The sequence below is a fragment of the Nanorana parkeri genome, unplaced genomic scaffold, assembly GCF_000935625.1.
Source record: "Nanorana parkeri isolate BGI_ZX_2015 unplaced genomic scaffold, ASM93562v1 scaffold53, whole genome shotgun sequence".
NCBI lineage: Eukaryota > Metazoa > Chordata > Amphibia > Anura > Dicroglossidae > Nanorana > Nanorana parkeri.
This window is the reverse complement of record NW_017306321.1, coordinates 1,059,301-1,083,869: the sequence shown is the minus strand read 5'-3', so window position 1 is coordinate 1,083,869 and position 24,569 is coordinate 1,059,301. Positions and strand designations below refer to the sequence as shown.

Genomic DNA, 24,569 nt, shown 5'->3' with positions numbered 1-24,569 from the left:
CTTGAAAGTTCAGTTGAGAGCTTAAATGAGCACACTGGCGCCCTTGGCAGTTGGCATGCCTTTTTGGGAGGCCATTAGATTGTTGGGTCTAATTCCACTTAAATTGGCCAAATTCACAAAGGGCGATGGAAGCAACAAAAATTAATGTTGCCCTTAGCAACCAATCAGAGTTGTTTAATTCCCCAAGGTGCTCTGTACACAATGACCTTACATCTGACTGGTTGCCATGGGTTACAAGAACATTTTTTTCCTTCCCCTGGTCTTTGTCAGTCCCCAGCCATACTTTTAACGCTGCAACACAAACATTTTGTGGGCGAATCTGAATTATTATTGGCTGGATGTGAGCCAGGCATCTTCCCGGGCTGACCAGTTATTCACATAGATGACTCTGCCATAACAGGCCCCATGTAAGAAGACCCTAATACCCACCTATCAACCAATAAGCTACTCTCTTTCTTGTTGCTAGGGCGTATTTGAGCATGTAAGAAAGGCACCGATTGGTTCATATAAGGCAAACATACGTCATGCTTCATACGGGAGGCCATTTTGTTCTTTTTTTATATTTGCAAGGATGAATCTGAGCCATTTTACTGCCATTTGCAGCGTAGCAATGTGCAATTCGGATTAGCCTACAAAATGTTTGTGTTGCCACGTTAAAAGTATTGCTGGGGGCTCACAAAGACTAGTGGAAGGAAAAACAGAATCAGATTGCAGGTGTCTTTTTGTTTTACAGAGCACCTTAGAGGATACATAAAAAGATATGTGCCATGTTAACAAACCCAGCTTAGTCATTCCGCTGAAGGTGCTAAGGTGATATGACTAGCTCATAACCAGTTTGCACAAAATGGCTGCCACCATCGTATCAAGTCAACAGGTACACTTTAATGAAACGCAGAAGCCTGTGTATGGATAATAGAGAGGCTGAACCAGGAGACCAGAAAACAATAAAAACACAAGCACTCCCATATGCATTACACGTCTCTGAGGGTTTCGATTTGAGAGTACATTCAAGAAAACTGGAAAGAATGGCTACTGGCTCTGTGACAAGGAGATTCAGTCTTCGCAGACCTGCAAGAAATGGGAAGAAAAGAAAAAAAGAAAATGAAATAATAAAAAGAAAAAGAAAAAAGCCACACATATGCGCCCTACAAAAGAACAGACCAGATCACAGCTGGAAGGGAGGCAAACCTTTTAATCAGGTCCTTGAAATACAAGCTGCAGGAAGCTAGAATATTTTGATGGACTTCAAACTCTTTGCCTTCAACAATAATTTTCAGGTCTGTAAACTCTTTCGCTCTACGCTGCTGGTTCAGCTCCTTCAACATTTCTGCAGAACAGAAAAGACAGACATTGCCAGGGTTCCAATTAAGAATTCGTTTTTCTCCTTTTTTTTTTAGTTTAGTTTAGTTTTTTGTTTTGATTAAACTAAAGATGAAGTGAGTGCATTGAGGATATCAGCAACACTGGCACAAAGGCAATAAAGCTTATTGTAATGAGTAGCATCAGACATCCTATTTTTTTACAGGAGATTCGCCATAAAAAATATCACCTGGTTTAGCTCCATTTGGTACGATGCAGGGCATTTGCCAGGTAAAGGGCAATCACAAGCAGGGGCGGATTTTCTCTATCTGCTGCCCCAATGCCAGGCTTCTCAATGCGCCCCCCTGTATGCAGGCTGCATACAAGTGATCTCGGTGACAGTGCTGAGATCACTTGTACAGAACAAGCAGCGGCTTCCCCGCTGTACATTTAGGCCTGCTGCCCAAAGCAGGGCTAAGTGTAGAAAACAACTACCCGCCCAGCGCCCGGAACTACATGTCCAAGGCGTCGGGAGATAGGGATTCCACACCACTAATGCCCCTCTACTCCCTGCTTCCCCTCTAGGCCAGGCCTTGGTTGGCCTTGGGGTAAATCCGGCCCTGATCACAACTGAATTCTATCAGTGAACTGTTAAAGTGGACCTTTAACCCCTTTTACTAAAATCCCCTTTGCATGCTAATCATTTTACATTCATTAGTTAAACATATTTTTCTTTTACTTCTAATGACTGTCTTTCCACTTACTGGTCCTCCTGGGCAATAGTGATGTAATGCTCCCAAGCGTTGCATCCTGGGAAGCTTACATCAGCAGAGCCTTGCTGGGAAATCTCATCTGTAATCTCACGGGATCTCTGGGAAAGGCATTTTCCTCCTGTGAGATGATGTGCATGGTCACATGTCCTAGTCACATGTGCCAGAGTTCCAGGAAGTAAAGAGAGATGGACTCATATGCCCTTAGTAAAAATGGCCACTGTGAGAAGAATGGGGAGGAAAAGAAAAATAAGCTATTTAAGGAATAAAAAGCGGGCGTTATCTAGAAGTATCTGTTCATATATTGTCATTACTAAGCCTTTCTAAAGCTGTATTTGTTGTAATTTTAAAGATAAGGGTAAAGTTCCTCTTTATTGCTATTCAAAAAACCACTGCAATTGTGCTAAAGTCAAAAAATATGTTCAATGCAACTTCAGCGAGATTCCAGAGAGTTCCTCACATATGGGGTGGGTCTGCATCCAGAAGCACTTCCCCTTGCTTATGTTTGCTGAATTGCCAATCAGGTTCAAACTTTCAAAGACGGTTTGAATTTGGTTGATGGCTGCGAGCCCCGAAACTTTGATACACTATGCAATATACGCATTGGGTATACCTCTCCTGCATTACAAACAGGTAATAAATCCCCACAATACCCAGAGAAGCGAGTGGGATGCACTGGTGCACCACAGCTATATCAGATACACAACTGAGCCCTGTAGGCTGTATTCATTCAGTTGTAGCTGAATCTCTGCTCCAATGGGGATATTTCTCCTTACATCCTGTCAAGACAGGAAGTTATTTTAAGGTGAGGCTGACAAAAACAATTTAGCAAAGTGGGAAAAGGTTAGAATGTTTTTTATTGATGTCTGTGTCTCCCTGTCCCAGTGACGCCGGCACCTTCCATTTGTTGTACGGGCGTCAGAGGGACTGGACTTGGCCTGGGCATTTAGGTTTCAAAGGGCTCTGGACGTATAAGTATAAAAAAAAACTTTGAAGCGGATTTATAGCTTGAATTCATTCTAACATACTTTTTGGCATTTTAATTTTCACTAGACTTTTAGCCCTCATTCACACGAGAAACGGCCGGCACGTACAGCTCCGTGCTGCGTGCACGGCCATATCGGGCAGCTCCTGGGAAGGACAGGTGCTGCGTGTGATTAGTACGCAGCCCCTGTCCTTTTCTATGGGATTACGCGGCCGTACGCCACCCTAAGCTCACCCGCCCTGCACGGCTGTGCGGGTGAGCGTACTCGTATGCTGACAGGATGGATCCTGTCTGCGTCTGAGCCGGGACACCGACACCCGTACGGACCTGCACTTGGGGTTAGCGTAGGGCGGCGTATGGCCATGAAGTCCCATAGAGAAGGACAGGGGCTGCTTACTAATCATACGCAGCACCTGTCCTTCCCATGAGCTGCCCGATACAACCGTGCACGCAGCACGGAGCTGTACAAGCCGACAGTTTCTCATGTGAATGAGGCCTTAAGTCTAGTGAAAAAGAAAATGTCAAAAAGTATCTTATAATGTATTCAAGCTATAAGTCCGTTTCGAAGTTATTGTTACACGGAGCTGTACGTGCCGGCCATTTCTCGCTTGAATGAGGCCTAAAGAAGAACTCTAGGAAAGGTTATCCTCCGCACTGCAAGGGTTCGCTGTTCGCTTTGGTCTAGGGACTAAAAAAAGAAGACATACTCACCTGATTCTCAGTCATGTGGAGTTGAGTGCTCACCAATCCCTCAACACTCTGGCAGTGGCATGTCTCTCAATGTCCTCAGGTCTAATGCAGGAAGTCACAGGTCCATAGACCGTCGGAGAATCGTGAAGAAGAGTCTAGCAGCCAAGTGGGACCAAGGATCAGGTCAGAATATTTCCTTTATTTTAGCCCCTAGACCAAAATGAGCAGTTAACCCTTGCAGTGCTGGGGTATCCCCATTGCATTGGGTACTTTTTTCTTTAAAACCAGTCTTCTTTCTTCCCAGCATGCACCGTTCCATTCTTGTAGAAGATTGAAAATAACGTTCCTTATCCTTGTGTTAAAGCTGTGTGAGTTTATTCTAATCAGTCATTTGTCTGAGCTTTTGTTCTCTGTACCAGTTCTGCTAATGCCCCCCATGTAACCTATAGATAAATGTATTTCTGGAATAATGTACACCATACTGTAACATAAAAAGATGTATTGGATTGCGTAGAGCTGTCCCATGGACATACAAAAGCACAGGTCTGCAGTCCAAGTGCCTTTATACAGATCATGGAACTTCTCTATGACCCTTAAGGTCCTTATTACGTTACAGTATGAGAGGATACATTACACCTTATATTACACAAGTTACAGTTTGGAGCTTTGTATGGGTTAACCCCGGTATGAAAATGAGTTTAATATTAACTTCCATTGTGGAACACTTTCAAAACAAGCCATGTGCCAAAAGTAATATATTTTACAAATGATCTCGCTCCAAGCATATTGTATAATGTACATGCTTGATCTCACTGCTTATATTCTACAGGGAAGATGACTGTTCCCAAAACACAGTCATTTCTCATGATATCAGACCTTCTTTCATGTCACTTGTGTAATATATTGATATATTATTACCATTTCTTGTTTTTATCCTTTGGCAAGAGTGGTAAGGCTTTGAGGTCACAACCCGAAGGGCGACATGCACAAATATAATTTCACAATAAGAAAAAAATAACAAAAGGAATGAAAATTAATACGCCAAGAATAATTACATTGTCATACAAAGGATATAACAATACATAACAGCAGGACATAAACACATTGTCAATACATTGCACCGCTTGTGTAAATAAGCTATTGTTAACAACGGCAGAAGGTAAGGGAAAAGAATCATGGCAAGATTTGAAACTAGTGTCCCGCTTGCAAGTTCTACCCACCACGTTTCAGGCTCACCAGGTAAACATTACATTATGAAACACAGTATGAATAGGTTTGTGAGTCGAATGGATTTAAGACCTGTGGGAACAATGCATCTTGGCTTCTGTGCATTTGCAAGAAAGTTAATATTCAGCGTACATCAATGCAGGCAATTATATTTAATAGAAACAATTATTCATAAACAAATCAATTACAGTTTGCGTAATTAATTTCTGGGAACTAACAGTCCACACAACTAAATTAGATAAACAGGAGACAGTAATCACCAAAGTATAGACCTTGGTTTCTAATGGCTTAAAGGGGAATTCTGGCGTATGGCATGTTGTTTGCAAACAGTAGAAAAGAAACAGAACTGCCCCTTACAAATGCATAGTTTGAAGGTTTCAGGAGAGATACAGTGAATTACCCAATTTAGACCTATTTGTCGTTGTTATTTGCAGATTAAGAAACCAAACCGGTTGGTACTGTCAATCCCAACCTCCTCAATCCTAGAAGCAAGAGGTATTTTACCAGTAACAGGTCTATGAGAGGTAATGGACTGGTAAGAATAAATTTTTTGTAAATATTTTATAGTCATGGAAGGGAAATTTGAACCTGGCAAACTAAATAAATACGAGCTCTCAGCAAACTCAACGGAAATGTCATATTCTATGACTTGCAAGGTTCAAGCTTCCCTCAGTTACAATACAATATGAACTGTAAGAGTGGGGCAACAGTTAGGGCTGGCCTATAGCATGAAACCCTACATGCTGCAAGGAATCAGGCATCTTTATCTTTAAAATATTAAGATGGTATACGAAGGAAAAGGATTGAATTAATCATAATATTCTTCTCAGATGAGGAATAGCAAAATGTACCACCTCGTAGAAAGACCTACCTGTCAGACGGCATCTCATCTTCATGACCGTGCATGGCCCATCAGCATGATACCTGTTTAAAAGTGTCACTCGCCCAGCAAGCAGTTAAGGTTACCAGGATCGTTACACTTAGTTCTTTTGAATACTTCCTCGGCCACAGCTCAGCTCATTCCTTTTTCACTTTCTTCTATTATTTAAATGTCAAAGCTCCAATTTGTCATGAAAACCATCAAACGCGTATCATAGTCAATTTATTTTAACCTTCTCGTTTCTACAGGCAAATGCTCAGTGATGGTCATGAGTCAATGATCTTCAGCAGATCTCTGTTGTAACATTTGCGAAGTCTATAAGCTAAGAGCAGAATTTGAACAAATTTAATTTGAAGCGGAGATGAGACGCAAAGGATAATATTACTAATGAAACTGCAGTCCATTTTTAATAGGTGACCAAAACAAATTGAGCACATTACCCACCATTTCAACTGACACCAGACTGGCCAGAAAATAAAGTCTGAAAAAAAAACTTGACATACTGTACTCAACGTAGACTGGGCCATATCAGTGTTGGGTGATGAGTGAAATTTAGAGAAATAAGGAACATTATTTTACAAATGAATTTGGATGAATGAGGAAGGGACATTTCATGTGGTTTTAGGTGGTCTTTAAGGGTGCAGTGGCTTGTAAATGGCTCCTGGTGGTTAAGTGCACTCCTCTTAACTGTCTTGGACAGATGTAAAAATAAATGGCCACTGGCCTTTTTTGCCATATTCTGAAACAAAGAGTTGGAAGGTGTAAGTGGTTTGGTTTGGACATGCAAGTACGATTACTATTCTCCCATATGGCTGTTGAAATCTGAAAGTGCCCCATATAGATTGGATTGTCACTCAAACCGGATACTTTTTAGCTGGGCAAGAATACTGCCTTCTAATGTCTATGGATACCACTGTAATACACATAACCAAAAGTGTGCTGCTTTTGGACATCACATCAAGAGATATGACCATTGCCAAACAAGATACAGTCACTATGGTGCACTGGATACATAAGCATGTTTGGGAAATTTCCACAATTAGACAAAAAGACTAATAATTTTAGCAAATGCTCCAACAGGGGGGGGGGGGGTGTAGACAAGGGAGGAGACACAGACTGTGCTCTCACCACCTTCTGGCCACTGAAACTTGAAATGTGTGCAGCCAGAGGAAAGTGAAGCCTACAGTCTGCGGTGGAGTGGGGGAAAGAGATTTGTCTTGGTCCCTGCATTTTGTCTACATAGTACTGCCACTGCAGGTTTGTTGCACATTTATTGCCAAAACTGTTTGTCTGATGTTTTTGAACATTGTCATTTGTTTCCCATGTACTCTATTGTAAAAAAAAGCCTGTTTTCTGCCCATTTATTGCCATGACTACCTGCCCATGTATTGCACAAGCTTTACCATGGTTGTCTGCTTGTTGCCTATACATTGTTCCTGTTGCCTGTTTTCTGTTCAGATAATGTCACAACAGTCTGTTTGTCACCCACATCTTATCACAATTGCTTGTTTGTTACCCGCACATTGCCATGGCCAGTGTGTTCCCAGATTCCCTCCCCCCCACCTACTGTCAGGATTACCAGTTTTTCCCCATGTATTGCCACATTTACCAGTATGTTGCCACATTCGGCCATGTAATACCACTGTTAAGTGGTTTGGTGCCATTATTATGGTGCTGGGTAAGTACAGAACCAAACCAGCACTGTTAGCTTTGAGTACTATTTTACTATGGTTTATCTCCTCTAGCCCTATATCATGGTCTATATCAAACCATGTACCTACAAACTCTAATGTTTGGGTGACTCCCTCAAATTGCAGTGACCCCCCTACCAAAAATATTCAGGCTCATGGGTAAAAAAAGTTCCCATGAATGCAGATAGACAAAACATGAACACTGTCACTACTAGTACACACTACAAAACACACCACTACTGCTGGCGAAAGAAAGAAAGAAAGAAAGAAAGAAAGAAAGAAAGAAAGAAAGAAAAGAAAGAAAGAAAGAAAGAAAGAAAGAAAGAAAGAAAGAGATAAAGAAAGAAAGAAACACATCATATTCTACTGAAAATCTATGTCAAGGTTAATCAGTAATTTATGTGACAGAGAGATGGAAGTGAGTGTGCACTGCTATCTCCAGACAACATTGGGTTAATTACAAGAATGAAATGAATGTCTTAGTTTGTGTTGCAATGGAAGGAAAAGAAGCAACAGCAATCTCCCAAAGCATTATTACTAAGCCTGGGCAGGAAAATGTCCCCCTGCAAGCTTATATATATTTAATGGAAACACGGCGGCGGTGCCTGAAAGGCTAATTATTCCGAGCTAAAATGGGTCAGTGTACTCCGGGGAGCGAGCAGAAGATTAGGAGCACTTGTAAAATAACATTAGCTATTGTCATGCAGGCCACTACTTTGTCCTATGGGGTGTGTACATTTTCCTCATTTATATTCAGGGGAGGGAAAAGCATCTCAAATCCTGTGTGAAATCGTAGGGCGCTTTGGCTCAGCGAAAGCCATGATTCACATTTCACTAGGGGAGCACACAGGATGTTCCCTAGGCAAACAATGGAAATGCCACCATACACCACAGCGTTTTCCACCTCTCACCTCTTGCAAATTATTTTTGTTCATCTAGATATGAGAAAGCTCTGCCAATGTGCATATTCTGCTTCCTGTGCTGTATCCAAAGCAGCCACCAATTAAGACACAGTCAAGGGGCCATGAGGCAAGGTGAGGACCTTTAGGAGGGCAGCTGAATTTTGTTACTTAGCTGGTATTCGTCTACATTTAAAATGTATGTAAAGCCAATACTTTTATTTTAAGTTAGGATAGCCTATAGAAGGGTTAGAATCTCTGAGGTTGTCTGTGTTCCTGCTGCAGGGATCCAACTTCAATAATGGTCCAGGTGACCACTGTCGGTTGCCCATAAACTTATAAGAAATTATCAATCAGCTCTCTGGATTGACTATTTGACATACCAAAGAACTACAGAACAGGTCTACCGTATATGAATAAACACTTTAAAGAAATACAACTACATAAATCTAATAGAGGCCAGACTTACCAGTAAAAGAGTTCAGCAAAATTGCAAAGGGAGCTGCAGTTTATGAGCAATGAGTTGATACTAATAAAAACAGGGGTGTTGGAAAGAGTCTGCAGTTCTAACTGCCGGAAGGACACCTCCAGGCTATGAAACAGCTTATGGCTGCAGTCAGTCAATATGGAGAGTGGTGCTTAGGGAGCAGGACTTTGCAAAGAATAAACGACTTGTGTCAAAGGTTGAGGCAAAAACCCCAACGGAGTCAGCAAACGTAGCAGAAGCTGGAGAGCACCAGCGTTATTGACTTTCCTCCAAGTATATAATGATCTACAAGAAGATGTAGCTCCCTGAATACCCCAATGAGCTGTCACATTTTCCCAAGCCTTCATCTATTTTGGATGGTATAACAAGCACTTATAGACTTCTCCGTCTACATTAATCTTAAATGAACTGCTCTGCAGAAATGAAAGAGGAATATATTCTTTTGCCAGGTAAAGACGGAATGAAGACTCTAAGGTAATTATTACAGAAGTCACCTAATTCTACTGTAGGTGTACATTTCTGAGATTTCAGCCTCTTGTAGGTCTCATTGTCAAGCTGCTGGATCGGAGGACCAGCATGAGGTTCCTTTTCAGAAGAAAATATAAGAGCAGAAATTCAAATTGAGAAAACATCAAGAATGATAGAAAATATCCTTTTGCCTGAGTATGTTTTAGAAGCTCACAAATCATAATTCAGTTCTGCTGTGATTTCTCATAAATTGTCTTTATATTGTGTTACGCATGACAACTGACAGTTGAAATCAGTCTTGCAGTGGGAATGTAAGTTGATGGGTGGGAGAAACTTAGGAGAGGTTATAAAAGAAGAAAGTTGAGGGTGGGTTTCACCAACTTGCGGATTCTCACTTGTAATTAAAGCAAAACCTTTTTTTGGCTTTAGTCCTCCTTTGGGTCAAAGGAGTACATTTACTAATGTAATCCTGTGACCAAAACTCAGCATCTAGTGGGCTACTGCCTGCTATTTGCTGACAGTGCAGAGTCCTGCTGCAGCTGGGAAAGATCCCGAAAATGTTGTTGCGATCCACCCCACTGCCTGATTGAAAGCTGGCTCTGCCTCTCTAGAGCCAGAGCAAGCCCCCTCCCTGCGTGTCCCTTCAATGAGCACTGGAGGAACAGAGAGGGGAGGGGGACTCCCTGCAGAAAGCAGTGACTGACAGTCAGCAGGGAGAAAACTGTGAGCTGAGCAATCAGCAGTTTGTGATCGCTCAGTACTTGATCTATGCAGTGTGACACCTGCAGTATCACACACCGGCTCTAAGTATTGGGAAGAGTACATTTTACTCTCCCAATACGTCTCATTTAAAGAGCAGAACGGAGGTTGGGCAGTGACACTCTAACTCAGTAATGGTCACAATACTTAAAATAGAGAACCTCAAATCTGGCCCATGGCATTACCAAAAGGGCCGTTCATAATATTCAGTTAATCTAATGCTGCAAAATGCTGTCAGAGACTGCAGTCGTGGAACAGGAGATGGTCAGAGACAACAAGGGTACAGCGAGAGATTTGAGAAACTGCAAGCATGCAACAGAAGCTGATTAAAGATGGGCATGCTAAAAGAGATAGTCAGAGACTACAGACATGCTACAGGAAACAGTCATAGACTGGAGACACATTACATAAGAATGCGAGGGATCAATGCTATTGCTGCCCCTTTACAAATCAATGCTCTTTCATTTGTGCTCCCAACAGCCCCCTTATAAATGAAGCGGGTCAGAGGAAAGAGAAAAACATAAAAAGAGTAAAGGAATGGACAGCACAAAAAAAATAAGATGGCATAAAAGGAATGACCCAAACCATTTAAATAATATAAGCTAGTCTACAGAATATTTTGCCTTCATTGCTGGTAAGGTAAACATGATAAGCATTTAGTACTACTTTTAATTTAATTGTTTTTGTGACAAATTTTCTAAAATAATTACTTAGATGTGAAACATTCCTTGAAGCCAATATAAATAATCTACTACACTTCAGGGCAACGCAGCAGGTTTCCCCTTATTGCAGTACCTCTCATTCACTCACTTGCCACCCTGTTCAGACCCAGTAGCTAAAAGAAAATACCCAGTACATCCAGGCAGAGCTGGATTTCCGACAAGGCCAACCGAAGTACAGCCTCGGGGTAGCAGGGAGCTGAGGGGCGGCAGGGATTCCTATCGCCCGACACCCTGGACATGAAGTTCCGGGTGGGTAGTTGTTTTCTACATTTAGCCCTGCTTTGGGCAAGCAGAGCTAAATGTACAGTGGGGAACATGTGATCTCAGCGATGTCGCCAAAATCACTTGTATGCAGCATGCTCATCCGCCTCCACCATCTGGTTGCCATTCTCCATTGGTGGGGGGAGTGGCAAGGAGGGAGGGGGGCGCACAGAGGAACCTGGCCTTGGGGCGGCACCAGGGAGAATAAATCCGGCCCTGCATCCAGGTATGGTGACGCATCTAACTAGGTCATAGGGCTGTGTGAACTACGTCTTCAGCAACTCATGGCTTACAATGGCTTTTTCTTTCACTCCTGGCAGTTGAACAGAATGGTGTGGAAATGAAAGAAAGGTAAGCATGTGTGTCTGTGGAGGTCTGCATTAAAGAGAACCTGTTACTTTGTACTGCATGGGCAGAACAACATGACATAACATTTAATGGTGTCATCAGGAAAATATGCCTAACATGCCTATGCCTAACATATAGCAGGGCAGCACAGTGGTGTATTGGTTGGCACTTCTGCCTTGGAACACTGAGTGCCCTTGGTTCAAATCCTGGTCAGGACACTATTTGCAAGCAGTTTGCATGCTCTCCCTGTACTTGTATGGGTTTCCCTCCACACTTCAAAGACATGCTGGTGGGTTAATTGGCTCCTTTCTAAATTGGCCCTGTATGCATGTGAGATAATGACCTTAGATTGTAAGTGATGCATAAATTGATGGTACTATAATAATACCTGTAATAATAATGCAGACAACTATCTGTGATAATCCACGTAGCAAAGATAAGTCTCATTGTTATACTGGGCAATAAGGTGTTGCGTGCGCAAACAGCAAAAATCCCTAACTGCTTTCCGCTACGAGTTCAGCGAATCTTTGCCCAGCCCAGATCTTTGCTAAAAGCCATCGGAAAACTCCCTTGTTATTTCTCACGAGCTTCTTTTCTAGCCTTTTCTGGTAGGGATGCGGAAAGTTAATTTACTGCAGTTAATGTTTCAGAGCGTTAGGAGATGTTCCACTATGGAGAAGAAGCAGAGGAATTTGTTCATTCAAGACGATACTTCTCTCAGCACCACAAGTTTACGGTGATTGAATTTCACTCAGGGTCAAAGAAAGAAGAACTTGAGTAGAACCGAATAGGAAAACGAGAGTTGGAAAATAAAAACCAAGTTTACTAACAAAGACAACCCGCAGTTTGAACATAACCCTTTAGATTTTCTCTTTAAGTAAAACAGAACCTCTGCCAAATCAAAAAGCGCAAACAAATCCTCGATGGCAAAGCAAAGAGGGAGCCGAATTAGTCTGCAGCCTATAAATAGTTTTAAATTCGTCCTAATCGGAGCATGGAAGAAGCAGAATTCTAAATGAGCCCGCAAAAAAAATGTCTTCAAAAGACAATTAAGCTGCGGTTTTATTTAAGGTGCCATACATAGTGTATAGAAGAAGTGTAGAAGACTATGCTAATAGATGTACCTTAGGGACAGGAATAAAAAAAAATTGCAGGGCTTTACTTTAGATGACTGCAGAGGGGTATCATAAAACCATAAAAGTCCTAGAGGGTCATTTAAAAGTGGTGCAAAATGTAAATTGGGGCACTTTGTATAGAGAAAATATTTGCACTGATTTTTTTTAACACTGGGTAAAATTTCTTTTAAAAGTAAACTATTTTTGTTTTGTGTAATTTTTTTTTTACTATACATTTTTAGTTGAAACAGCTTTAAACTGATATATGTGCTCTCTCATTGTGCATATATCTATATATACAGACGAGAGAGAGAGAGAGAGAGAGAGAGAGAGATTGTTACTTTTACAGATAAACATTTCATTTTATACAAGATGCACCCATGACAAAGGATTCCTAAAGCACTATGAGCGGGGATTTATTAACTACTTGCCGTCTGGCTTTTGTAATTAAATGGTTAGATGGCGGACTCCTAACAGCAGGTGGCCGTTTTTAAAAGTCCTTTCCTGCTCATTCACGCCCCTCCGTGCAGGAGTGGGAAATGTAAACCTGTGGTCAGGTGCAAGGCTTTAGGCAATCAGGGCTCACAAGGCACAGTGCCTTGTGCGGGGTGCATGGCTGGCGAACAGCCAACTGAACACCCTGACAGTTTGTGTGTTCGCCGAACACACGAACAGCCGATGTTCGAGTCAAACTCACGTTCGGCTCGAACATCGAGCCCAACCCTACTGACAACGTCCTCTATTTTTTTTTTTTGTACCATTTATGCTTATTGTTGTTTTCAATAAACTCCTCTTGTACTTGAAACCAGCACATTATGTTTGTGTCTGGTATCTTGGTTCCCTAACAGGACCCAATTGGATGCCCAAAGCTGGTCTATGGGCAGCTGTGGAGCATCCATTAACACCCAGCTACCCCCCGACTTTGGGCAGGTATGAAAAACAAACAAAAGTGTTCCATTTCATCAGACCTGATCGTGCTGGATCAGGGTAATCTGATGTAAACAGACACATGTCCATTTACATCCGACTCTCCATAGACCATCATGGGGCCCAGCAGTTTTAGATCACAAGATGGTGGAAAAAAATGGTTGGACACGAATGTGACATGCAATCCATGCTGCTCCGATCAGGAGGGGATCCGTGCACAGATTCCTTCCTGATCAGTCTGCGTAAAAGGGGCCTAACACCATCAACAGGTATTTTTTGGACTTATCGAACGCATATAACAAATCACATAGCGGCATGTTTAACAGCCCAAAAGGGAACAAATAAGATAAGTTCATTGTTGGGGTTTACAGACATTTTGAGAAAAGACTGTTCAGACACTTATGGGACAGAAAAAGCCTAAAAAGTTTGTCTGTCAGCAAAATTTGCAAATAACATCCGTGTTTCTAGAAACCAATTTTTCTAAAGAGCATTTGAAAGTGGTTTCCAATTGGCATCTGTGCAAGCTTTAGAAATCAAAGCACTCTAGCCTTGTGTAATTAATTCCAGCACACACATACAAATATAGCTTCAATAGAACTTATTTGCACATACGCTGAGATACATATGGGACATGAGAGATAATTCATCATGCACACTGGATTTCCTGAATGGCAGAAAACGACTTGAATAAGGAGGATCGTCCTGTTCCCTTGTGATAAAGACTGTTTAGTAAGTACTGGCTGGTAAGTGGTGGAATAATTACACGTTACTTACCAATATCAGCTTCCTGTAGATTGGCCACACTTTGACATACAGTGATGTGGTTACAGTGATATCACACTGGGGGGAAAAAGCTGAGCAGTCAGATTTTTAATACTACCAGCAAGGCTGAAGTTGTATTACGGTACAGGCATGACATGCACCCTAAGTCAAGGCAAACAAAAAAAAAAGAAAAACATATGCAGTTCAATAAACACGCATTTGCCAATATTTTATCCCTTTAAAGACCTGATGATGTGCCAGAAATGCTCAGTTCCTGACAGCACACAGCATTATTGTGGAATGAGTGGTGTCAGCTCTACCAGTTTTCTTTTGTTAAACTACTTAACCACTCCCACTCTTTAGGTCTCTACAACATAAAGGCTAATCATTCTGTAGTCCAAGATAAGAACTAGGAGGGCTCTTGGACATAACACAGGAAGTGTGGAGAGGACACAGGTCACCTCTAACTTTCTGATATAATCAACATTTTTGTGCACTTATCCAACAGATATAACAAAAGGTTTGTTTTATAGACCCAATGGGAGCAAATAGAAGTTCACTGGTAGGGTTTACATACTCTTTAAAGTATATCCTAAGCTAGTTTTGAATAGAATAGGAAAAGGACAGGACAGGAAGTGACTATCTCTCCAAAGTACGAGGATACCCACCTCTTAGTTTAAGATGTAGGTATCAACCATATATACTAACAGGGTAATTCACAAAAGGGTGAAGAGTTTGGAGAAGGCAGGAGAAGTGAACAATCTAGGACAACATAGCTGAACTGGAAAGTGAGCTGAATTGGAGAATGTTTCCAAATCGGCTATTTTGGGCTAGATTGTCCACTTCTGCCTTCTCCAAACTCTTCACCCTTTTGTAAATAACCCTGTAAGATGGTCACAAGACGTTGGTTTATAAGATGTCCGCCCTTAGGCAGTTGTAGCTAGTACAGATGCACCCAATGGAAGATTGCCCCTACATTTAGGATTGGCTAGTACTTTCTGTCCCAGTGACAACTGTCACCAGAACACAGAGAAGGTAAATCTATCAAGCTGCAACACAGACAACAATAAAAGCTGACAGAGGATCTAATCTTTCCATGCTCCATGTAATACTTCAACATTGCTTTAGATATACTTCAACTTTTACAAGGTTTATTACATTATGGCAATAGGAAAAACAGATGATGTATCACCAGTGGAAAAAAAGAAGACAGGAAGGAAGGAAGTCAGGAGGGAAAGAAATAGACAGGAAGGAAAGAGAGACAGGAGGCAAGACAGTAAGAAAAGAAGAAAGGAAGGAAAACAGGAAGGAAAGAGATACCAGGGATGGAAGGAGAGAAAGAAGACAGGAAGGAGAGAAAGAAGACAGGAAGGAAAGAGATAAACAGGAAGGAGGGAAAAATAAAGCAAGGAAAGAAGGCAGAAAGGAAAGAGATGGATAGGAAGGAAAGAGAGAGAAAGGAAGGAAAGTAATAAGAAAGGAATGAAATCAGGAAGAAAAGAGATAAAAATGAAGGAAAACAGGAAGGAAAGAGATAGACAGGAAGGGAGGAGAGAAGGAAAACAGGAAGGAAAAAGATAGACAGTAAGGAAAAAAAGAAGGAAGACAGAAAGATTAATTACACACCAGGGACTCATTATCTATTGGCCATCCCCTCTTCTACTAGTGTGAACCTTTCTATAGCAATAAAAGTCATTCACATACTAGCAATACAGATACTACTGCTTGTGTGCGTGAGATAACACAAATATCAGGTGTTTTTCCTGCTGTTCTGCTCATGCAGCAAGGTAACGGTACTGGCAGTGGAGTAATCACAAAGGTTTACCGACACACACCAAAAGAATTCCAATATCAATATTTCATTGATATATTTATTTGTGAAATGTCACATCAGGTCATCAGAGGCTCATTCAGGACCTCGCAGGAACCCTTCGTCAGAGCGACACAGTGGCGATGAAAGTTCTCTGATGTAGGGTCCCTGTGAGGTCCTGAATCATTAGCCTCTGATGACCTGATGTGACATTTCACAAATAAATATATCAACAAAATATTGATATTGGAATTCTTTTTGTGTGTGCCAGTGAACCTTTGTGATTACTTCAGGTTTTTGCATGGCGCCATGCGTGCAATCGCCTCGAGCACCACCGATACTTTTAAGTTGTAAGACCGTATGGAGTGCAGGTGGCATCTGGAAACAATTGTACAGGCTGTGGGACATCGGTTACAACATAAAATAAATTAATAATAATATTTCATGATATAATATAATTCCAGACCCTAACTGATCTTTAAGAGAAAAGTTCCTTTAAAAAGTTTTTGGGAACTAAGTTGTGGTCTTCCTTTCCCCTTTAGAGAATCAACTCAGTTTTAAGGTCTCACTAACCTGAGGCCTGGTCAGACACACCAGTGTTTTAGACCACCCCTGAGACGAACCATGAAATCCTCAGACTGAGCAAATCTAGACGTGGAAATGAATATTTTTTTTCCAAGAGTTAGCATGGGCAGCTAAGCATGAACATCAGAAATGCAGGACTGACAGGTGCTTGGGAGTTTTTGTTGTGTGTGAGTCTGTGTGGACGCATGCAACACAGTCACAGTACTCTTAATTCAATTTAATTAAATGGAAATCTTTACAATATTCTGAGAGAGAGAGAAAAGAACTGGAGGGCTCCCAGACCTGCGCAAAATATAATTTTGATAATCTGTTTAAATTAAAAATGCACAATATCTGCATACCAAATGCAGAGAAGGTCTTTCTGCTTTATAAGTGCAGCAGGAGAAGTTAATTGGCAATTCTTTGAAATTCCTCGGCAGGCTTGATGCTGGCACTGTGCAGAGAATTCACACAGAAGCCCGTGAGAGACTGGCCCACAATGTCACCAACTGGCCAACCTCAAGATTTACAAACACATTACACATGACATCACATTTGGAATCCTCAACTCTATATGTGTGTGATATTCTAATTATTCGAATTTCACCTGTACATATATACACATACACACACACACACATATTATTTAGAGAGCCATCGCTATAATCAGACAACTTGAGCCTATTTGGGGGGCGGCAGACTCTTTCCGGCCAGAGTATGCAAGGTTACTAAGAACCAGGCAGGAGATGTGTAAGGGCCATGCACATCTCCCCTCCCAGATCTGAGAAACCTGGGACACTCTGGCTCAAGTCCTGTCCAGCTCCAGGCAACCAGTGACATCAATGCAGGGGCTATTGGTGGTCAGGAACATGGCCACCAGCACCCCCCACCCCACCTTCTGCCTCAGGTGGCAATTATGCTATGGAAACCCCATATAATATATATGGACCACTTTAACAACACAGTATGCATATTTTGTTCCAGGTGAAAAAATAAAAAAGTTATACTCACCTGGCTCGCTCTTAGACCGGTCCTTCTCTTACACCTCCGCTGTAACATTCTAAGGTTCTGTGCATCATCATGTTCTATACACAGTGTACAGGACATGAGGATGCTGAGGGACATACCCATCCCTGCAGTGTAGGAGGAAACAGGCTGGAGGAAACTCTATTGGACCCGGCTCCAAGGTTCGGTGAGTAGAACTTATTTATTTTCGTACCTAGCAAAAAACAAGCACTTAACCCTTGCAGTGCAGGGGTAGCCCCACTGCCAGGCATATGAAGAATGTTCCCTGGAGTTCTTCTTTACTGTATTAGTGGACACAAGGCCTAATTAATTTTTGTGCTGATATTTTGCTTAGAATTTGGCCTTAATCCATGTACCAAAAGCCCTAGCTTGTCCTAAAGACGAAAAGGTGACCCGAGGTGCACTGAATAAAATGGCCGCTGACTGTATATCACGCTGTAGATTAATAGGGATGATTGCACGTCCCCCACCGGTGACATTTGGCCGGCTCTACCTCTGTGTGTCAGATCTTTCAAAATCTCTGCCTTGAAGGTCATGTAACGAGTGGAAGCAGTTTTACTATGTCATCTGGAGAGGCTATTATAACATGGATTAAATCTCTGCACTTTCCTGCAGCTGAAGTGATTTATTCACAAATTGTCAGCGAAAGGGGATTCTACTGAGCCTGGGTCCCTGAAAAGATAAATGAATCCTGATAAGGAAAATGTATCAATCCACCAGGGCCGTAGTGCGAATGAAAAATATTCAGTACGTGCTTAATTGTTATTTGCAGCAGTGAGGGCTGCGGTATTGTTTCGTCTGTCACAGTTTCTCCAAAAACGCTGCTGCCTGCGAGGACTTCAACAGCCACGGGCTTCTGTAGAGACTTCATGTTGGGTACAAAGGGCCGTAAGAGGAAAACTCAGAATCGGGACATGTATAAATAAATGAGAGGAGGAACAAACAGGAAACATAAGCTTATCTCCATCAAGTTTATACGTTTTAAAGCGGTTTCATATATTCTTTTCATTATTTATATAAAAATATAAATAAATATTTACAGGAATTGGTTGAATTGATTTGGAGTTTTTTTTTTTAAACACTGATACCTACAAGTCCCGTCATGCATCCAGGTCCGGATTTACCATTAGGCAGAGTAGGCGCATGGTTAGAGGCGTCCTCCATAGAAGGGCAACGTGCAGGTACCTACTCTGCCTAACTCCCGGTGTTGTGTCAAGATACGACACCGGCAATAGTAAGGAGGGTGCATTCTGCACCAAATGCACCCTCCTGCTCCAAGACCATTGGCGCCTGCAGGAACCGCCGGCTTCTGGTGCTGCTTAAGGCTGCCATGTAAAATGCCTGTCTGATGCGGCAGCCTTACGTGACTCCGGAGTCCTTATTTTCATATGTGAAAACTGCCGGGTCACGCAGCAGGTAAGGGCCCGGGCTCATGCTAAGCAGATTTCCATTCGTGCCTACAGGTGCCCGAAATGGAAATCCGCCCGTGCATGCATCTGCCTCTGGAAGTGTTGTCATTTTAGCTAACCTTTACCCGGTGCTCTGGGTATCCTTTGTCATGTATTACATTTTGATTTGTAAAACATTACACATAATTATGCTTTACAGCCAGTCAGTGGGTGGAGCTCTTGGCTCAATCTTACTTTTCCCTGTTTCTCCTTATGACCTGCTGTACAAAACCTGTCATTTACTTATTTACCCAATCAGACTCATTTCTTATTGCATGGTTTCATCGGAAGTGTCAAAGAGTGACAGAAAAAGTGCCTATAAGGGAAGTACTGTCTTTTTAGCTAACCCATAGGGCTTTGGGGTTTACAAATACACAGAGAGAGAGAGGGATATATATATCTCAAGCAAAACAAGATCTGATCCCAAATCATTGATAAAAATACAAACTACAGAGACTCTATAGCTTAATTTAATTTATTTAATGCCCCTTACAGCATTTCCACAAACAGACAGTCTTGTCTTTGCACATTTGAAGAATTACATTTCAAATAAGAGTATAATAGATATCGAGAATGCGGCGAGAAATGTGAGATCTTTTAAGAGGCTCAACAACCTCTCCAGCTAGATAATCGAGAGAGAAATACAGTAACCCTATGTGCTACTAACCAGAGTATCGTAAGACAAATAGAATTAGAAACACAATATTTTAATAAGATTCTTAATATAAAAAAGCTGCAGATATTTCACTCTTTGGTATTATTGATTACATTGCTATAGCTGGCCAAAAAGAAGAAAAATGACCTATTTCTTTCCTTACTATTCTCGTTAGGTAGTTTCCATTAAAATGGATGTAGCCTGATCCACAAGACCTACTTAAAAGTTTTACAAAGTCACCAAATTCAGCAGAATCTGCTTTGAGTTTGACATTTGACTTTTAAAACTTTATGCAGCGTGTTTAACAAGAACACCAAAACGACATTCTATTATTAAGAGTAATATGGAAGCTGCTGGGAATATTGCATAAAAGGCTGAGCTCAACACAGTGCAGCACACGTAGTGTTTGCATCAGGGGAGCTGACCTCCCTAACTGGAGCTTGCAAAAAAAAAATGTGACTGTTGCCCGTAGCAACCAAGAAGAATCCATCTTTTATTATTTTAAAAGAGCAGGTTCGATAATAAAAGCTGTTATTGGTAATGACCCTATTTTTCATCTGCTCCAGTTTGCAACGTTATATTTTATATTTCTTGTAACGATTCTATGCTATATCTGCCATTTTTTAAAAATACACCCATGACTGAACATAGGGCTGATTGTATTCAAATATCTGGCATATGGGTATGAACCCACTAATCCAAAAATGTAGAACACAAGAAAAAGAAAAAAGCATTCTTACTTACTGGCGCTCCTGCTGATCAGAACAATGGCTTATATGATTATACTAGTCTTCTTTCCTGTTGCCTTTGTTCATTCCGGAGGGAATTTATCATAGCAATTGCAAGTGTTTGAACTCACATAGGGTTCCATGGGGTATATTTGCACCAGATTTAGGTTGCTAGTGTAATGTTGTTCATAAATGAGGTGAAACTCCAGGAAAGAAGATTTGCAACTCCAGGCAAAAAGCTTAACTGTCGCTTCTTGAAGAAGTGGTCATGGGGACTTCTTAAGTAGCGATTGTTTTGTGAGGTGATGCTCCAGTTTCAGACAGCCGCAGGACAAGTGCAGATGTAAACAGTTGTGAACTTTCGCAAAACACGTGCAAAACAGGCGCAAAGCAGGCGCAATCGGAAAAATACTGCAAGCTCTGGTCAAAACAGGCGCACATGTTAAAAGGAGCGGCTAAACAGATTTGCACATTAAAAAAAATGATCTAAGAGGCTAAAACTGTAGCAATCGCTTCGATAAATCCCCCCCTCTGTGTTTGACCATAAAAAATAGGTATGCAGTTTCCAAGGAGGAAAGATAGATGACAGGGAGGGAAGAAAGAAATGGTGGGCAAAGTAAGAAAAAAGGAGGGATGGAAGAAGAGAAGGAAGGAAAGAAGGAAGGGAGGGATGAAGAAAGGAAGGGAGTAATTAAGGAAGATAGGAAGGAAGAAGGGAAGTGTAATACTTTGACATTTCTTTAGATAGACGTTTTGCTTTATGTATACAACTTTCTTCCTTCCTTTCGCAACAGTTCCTCCTTCTCTGCTTTCAACGTTAAGTGTCAGCCTGCAATCCAATGGCTGCTTCCAAAAGGTGCCCATACACCTTACCAATATCGGACGATTTTCGTATGCGATCGCGTTTTCGTCTGATATTCGTAAGGTTGATGGGCAGTGTACAACCGCAAATACTGTACAATCGATCGACGTTTGACTAACCAGCAGTTTAGAAAACTTTGGTCGATCATACGATTTTTGTACGATCTACACTGCACATGCGCAGACGAAAATACGTGCGGTCGATTACCGCAATTCGTCCAGGTGCTTTCTTTTAATTACCGGTGATCCAACATTGCAATAATCGGGGCAGGATGGGGCCGCCGTATGAAAATTGTACGACGGTTCGATCATCGGACGAAACGTTTTGTCCGGTGATCGCAAGGTGTATGGGCAGCTTTAGTCTCTGATCATCCAATCGAGTTATGTCAGAGTAACTATTCTCCTTTTTCTTAGCAAATAAACAAACTCCCTGCAACGGCATAAACACCTGGGCACCAATCAGGAACAAATGGTGTCAGATGGTTTTATGGTAATTGAAGGTGGCCATACACTTTACAACCATCGCAAGACCTTAGTCTTGCGATGGTTGTAAAGTAATTAAAAAAACGTACGATCTGCCCATCTTGGACAGGCAGATCGTACTTGTGATCATCGCAAGCCCGCCCCCCTGAGGGGCGGGCTGGCGATGACCGCAATGCTGAACGGGCAGTGTGTGTGTACGCACACTGGCCCGTTCGGCATTTGTCTCCCGAGCACGGTTCAAACCAGCCGAAAATCGAAAGATTTTCGGCTGGTTTTCTAGCGTGCTCCTGAGGGCCTGTTCACATGAGATCAGGTCCTGATCAGGTGCTGATCAGCAGACGTGGAGCTGCTGATGCAGTGCGTTTTTGATGCGTTTTCAGTCCGGATGCTGACAGTTCATTTTTTATTTATTTTTTTAGCCAAGGGGCTGTCAGTATGCAGATTCAGCCTCTGAGGTCACTTCCGCCCTCTCGGAACATCTACTTCCCTTTGTGTATGTAAAGCTGGTGATCAGACATGTATCACATATTTGCAGGCATGTTGATGGTGCTGGCTACAGCAATCTGCAGAGAACGAGCCCGCAGGAGACGGGTCAGTTCTGGAGTTTGTATGAGGGTTTGCGAGGTCACCCGGATAAATTAACCCGGATAAATAAACAGGAAGTCCAACGTTGATGACATCATAATAAGTGGAGCAAGAATAATATTTATTTATTTTTTCCTTAGCTGCATTGCGTTTCCGTTCTGTTTTCATTGCGTTTTCGTGCGTTTCCGGACCGGACAAAATGTGACATGCAGTATTTTTTCTGTCGTTACCTGAACGGACTGCGCACGTGAGAACTGTAGCCCATAAAACACATAGGGATACATTGGGATGCATTTTGAGTGCAGCAGCGTACGGATCCGGTCAGCACACAAAACGGACGTCGTGTGAACAGGCCCTTAGACAAAAGACGTGCGACCGTACAGTAGAAACGGTCGCACGTCTTCATTCACACTGCGCGATTCTCGTACGATCGCGGGATTTCCCGCGATTCTCGTACGAGAATCGTGCAGTGTATGGGCACCTTTAGGGTCAGACCCTCTTATACGTCTACTGTCTTATTATACCTGAGAAGCTGTCCACATGAACACAAAGCACATCTCCCCATTAAAGAACTGCACCATTGACAGATCCACTTCCTCTGCCACTTTCCCAACTGGTGTCTAAAGTTCTTGGATAGTTTAATTGGCTAAACACAAAGTATGGTAATAGGAGGCCATTAATGTCACTGTTTAACTCTGCGATGTGTTACCTCGGAGAGCTCATTAAAAGGCAGGGAATATTAACAACCAGCACTTGCCACGACAAGGCATTAGTCTGTGCCAATAGCTATAAATGTTTTACCAACTGACTTCCTTTGCCAATGATGTAATTATTAGCTGTAAAAGCCTTCACAATATATTAAGCTGACACTAATGTAATTCTTTTCAATGCCGTCATCTGACTTCACCTATTATACATTTTCCAGTGTGGTGCTCTTGTTTAGCATTGTCAGGAACGCTGATAGGCAAGATTAGTCCTTGTAACATTTCATTATCTTTGGCTATTAAAAGAATACAACAGTTTGAGGAATGCAATAGGATGTTAGAACAAAAGGGGTGCAGAGTACGGCGCTCGGTGCAATTTAATGTAAACCTGCACTGGGAGAAGTATATAGACTGCCCTTGATGACCACTTTCTGAAAACGCCAGCTGCCCGGCCATGACTCGCTTCAATGTTTTTGTGTCACTGACCTGAATTTTTGTTAGATCTGTTCAACAAATGCAAAACAATACTTGCTGTCCATGCCAGAAAACCAGTGGGTTGATAACTTCATGTGCTCTTTGCCCCTGCCGCACTGCAGTCAGTTAACATTGTTCCCAGCTATCTCTGTGGAATACAAAACACCACCCCATATGTTATGGAGATGAGGAGAAGGGGAGGTGACAACGCTGCTCCTCCACAATGAATAAGCACTGTCACCAGGGCCCTAACCTAGATGGCACATGAGGCTGTTGATTGGCGGTGGCTGGTGGGGTGGAGTGAGGTGGGTGCTGGTGGTCGTGGGGGGTGGGGGTGTTTGTGTGTCATTTTGCACTGCTGCTGGCCTTCACCGGGGGGTTGTATTGCTGCAGGTTATGTGGAGTTGTGCACTGCTGCTGGTTGGTCGAGGGGGGGAGGGGGGTGTACTGCTGCTGGTCGACCATAGGCGGAGTTATGGCCCGTTCCATCCAGCTAAACTGACATCACTGGTTGCCAGGAGCTTGGTAGGACGCACTGGATCCAGTCGATGATGACAGTAGCTGGACAAAGCGTAAGAGGCTTGGGCAAAGTAAAGAGCTCTTAGCAACCTAGGACACTGTGTTCATCCCTCTACCCCCCCCCCCCCCAACGCCTGCCATCCCCCCAATAAGCTGCCATCCGCGGTGACCACTCAGGCTGCCACATTATAAGAATGTAAATGCATGCAACCATAACATTTATGGTCTGGTTAGCTGCAATACTGTATATACCATTGTAACAATATATTTTCTCCAAAGACATGCTGGAAGGGTCATTGGCTCCTGTCTAAAGTGACCCTAATATGTGTATGGATGTGAGATAGGGACCTTATATTGTAACCTCCTTTGTGGCATGAACAGATGTGAATGTACAGTATGTAAAGTGCTCCCTAAATTTATGT

The 24,569-nt window shown here is 42.2% G+C and overlaps 1 protein-coding gene across 1 annotated transcript in view; it reads right to left on the bottom strand.

The window, feature by feature from the left end:
• The window catches only part of KLHL29 (kelch like family member 29), a 459,910-nt gene that overhangs the window by 172,388 nt on the left and 262,953 nt on the right, over positions 1-24,569 (bottom strand). The window contains exon 3 of the mRNA XM_018575346.1: positions 1,189-1,327. Coding sequence (XP_018430848.1) covers positions 1,189-1,327 — 139 coding nt within the window. The remainder of the gene's footprint in view (positions 1-1,188; positions 1,328-24,569) is intronic.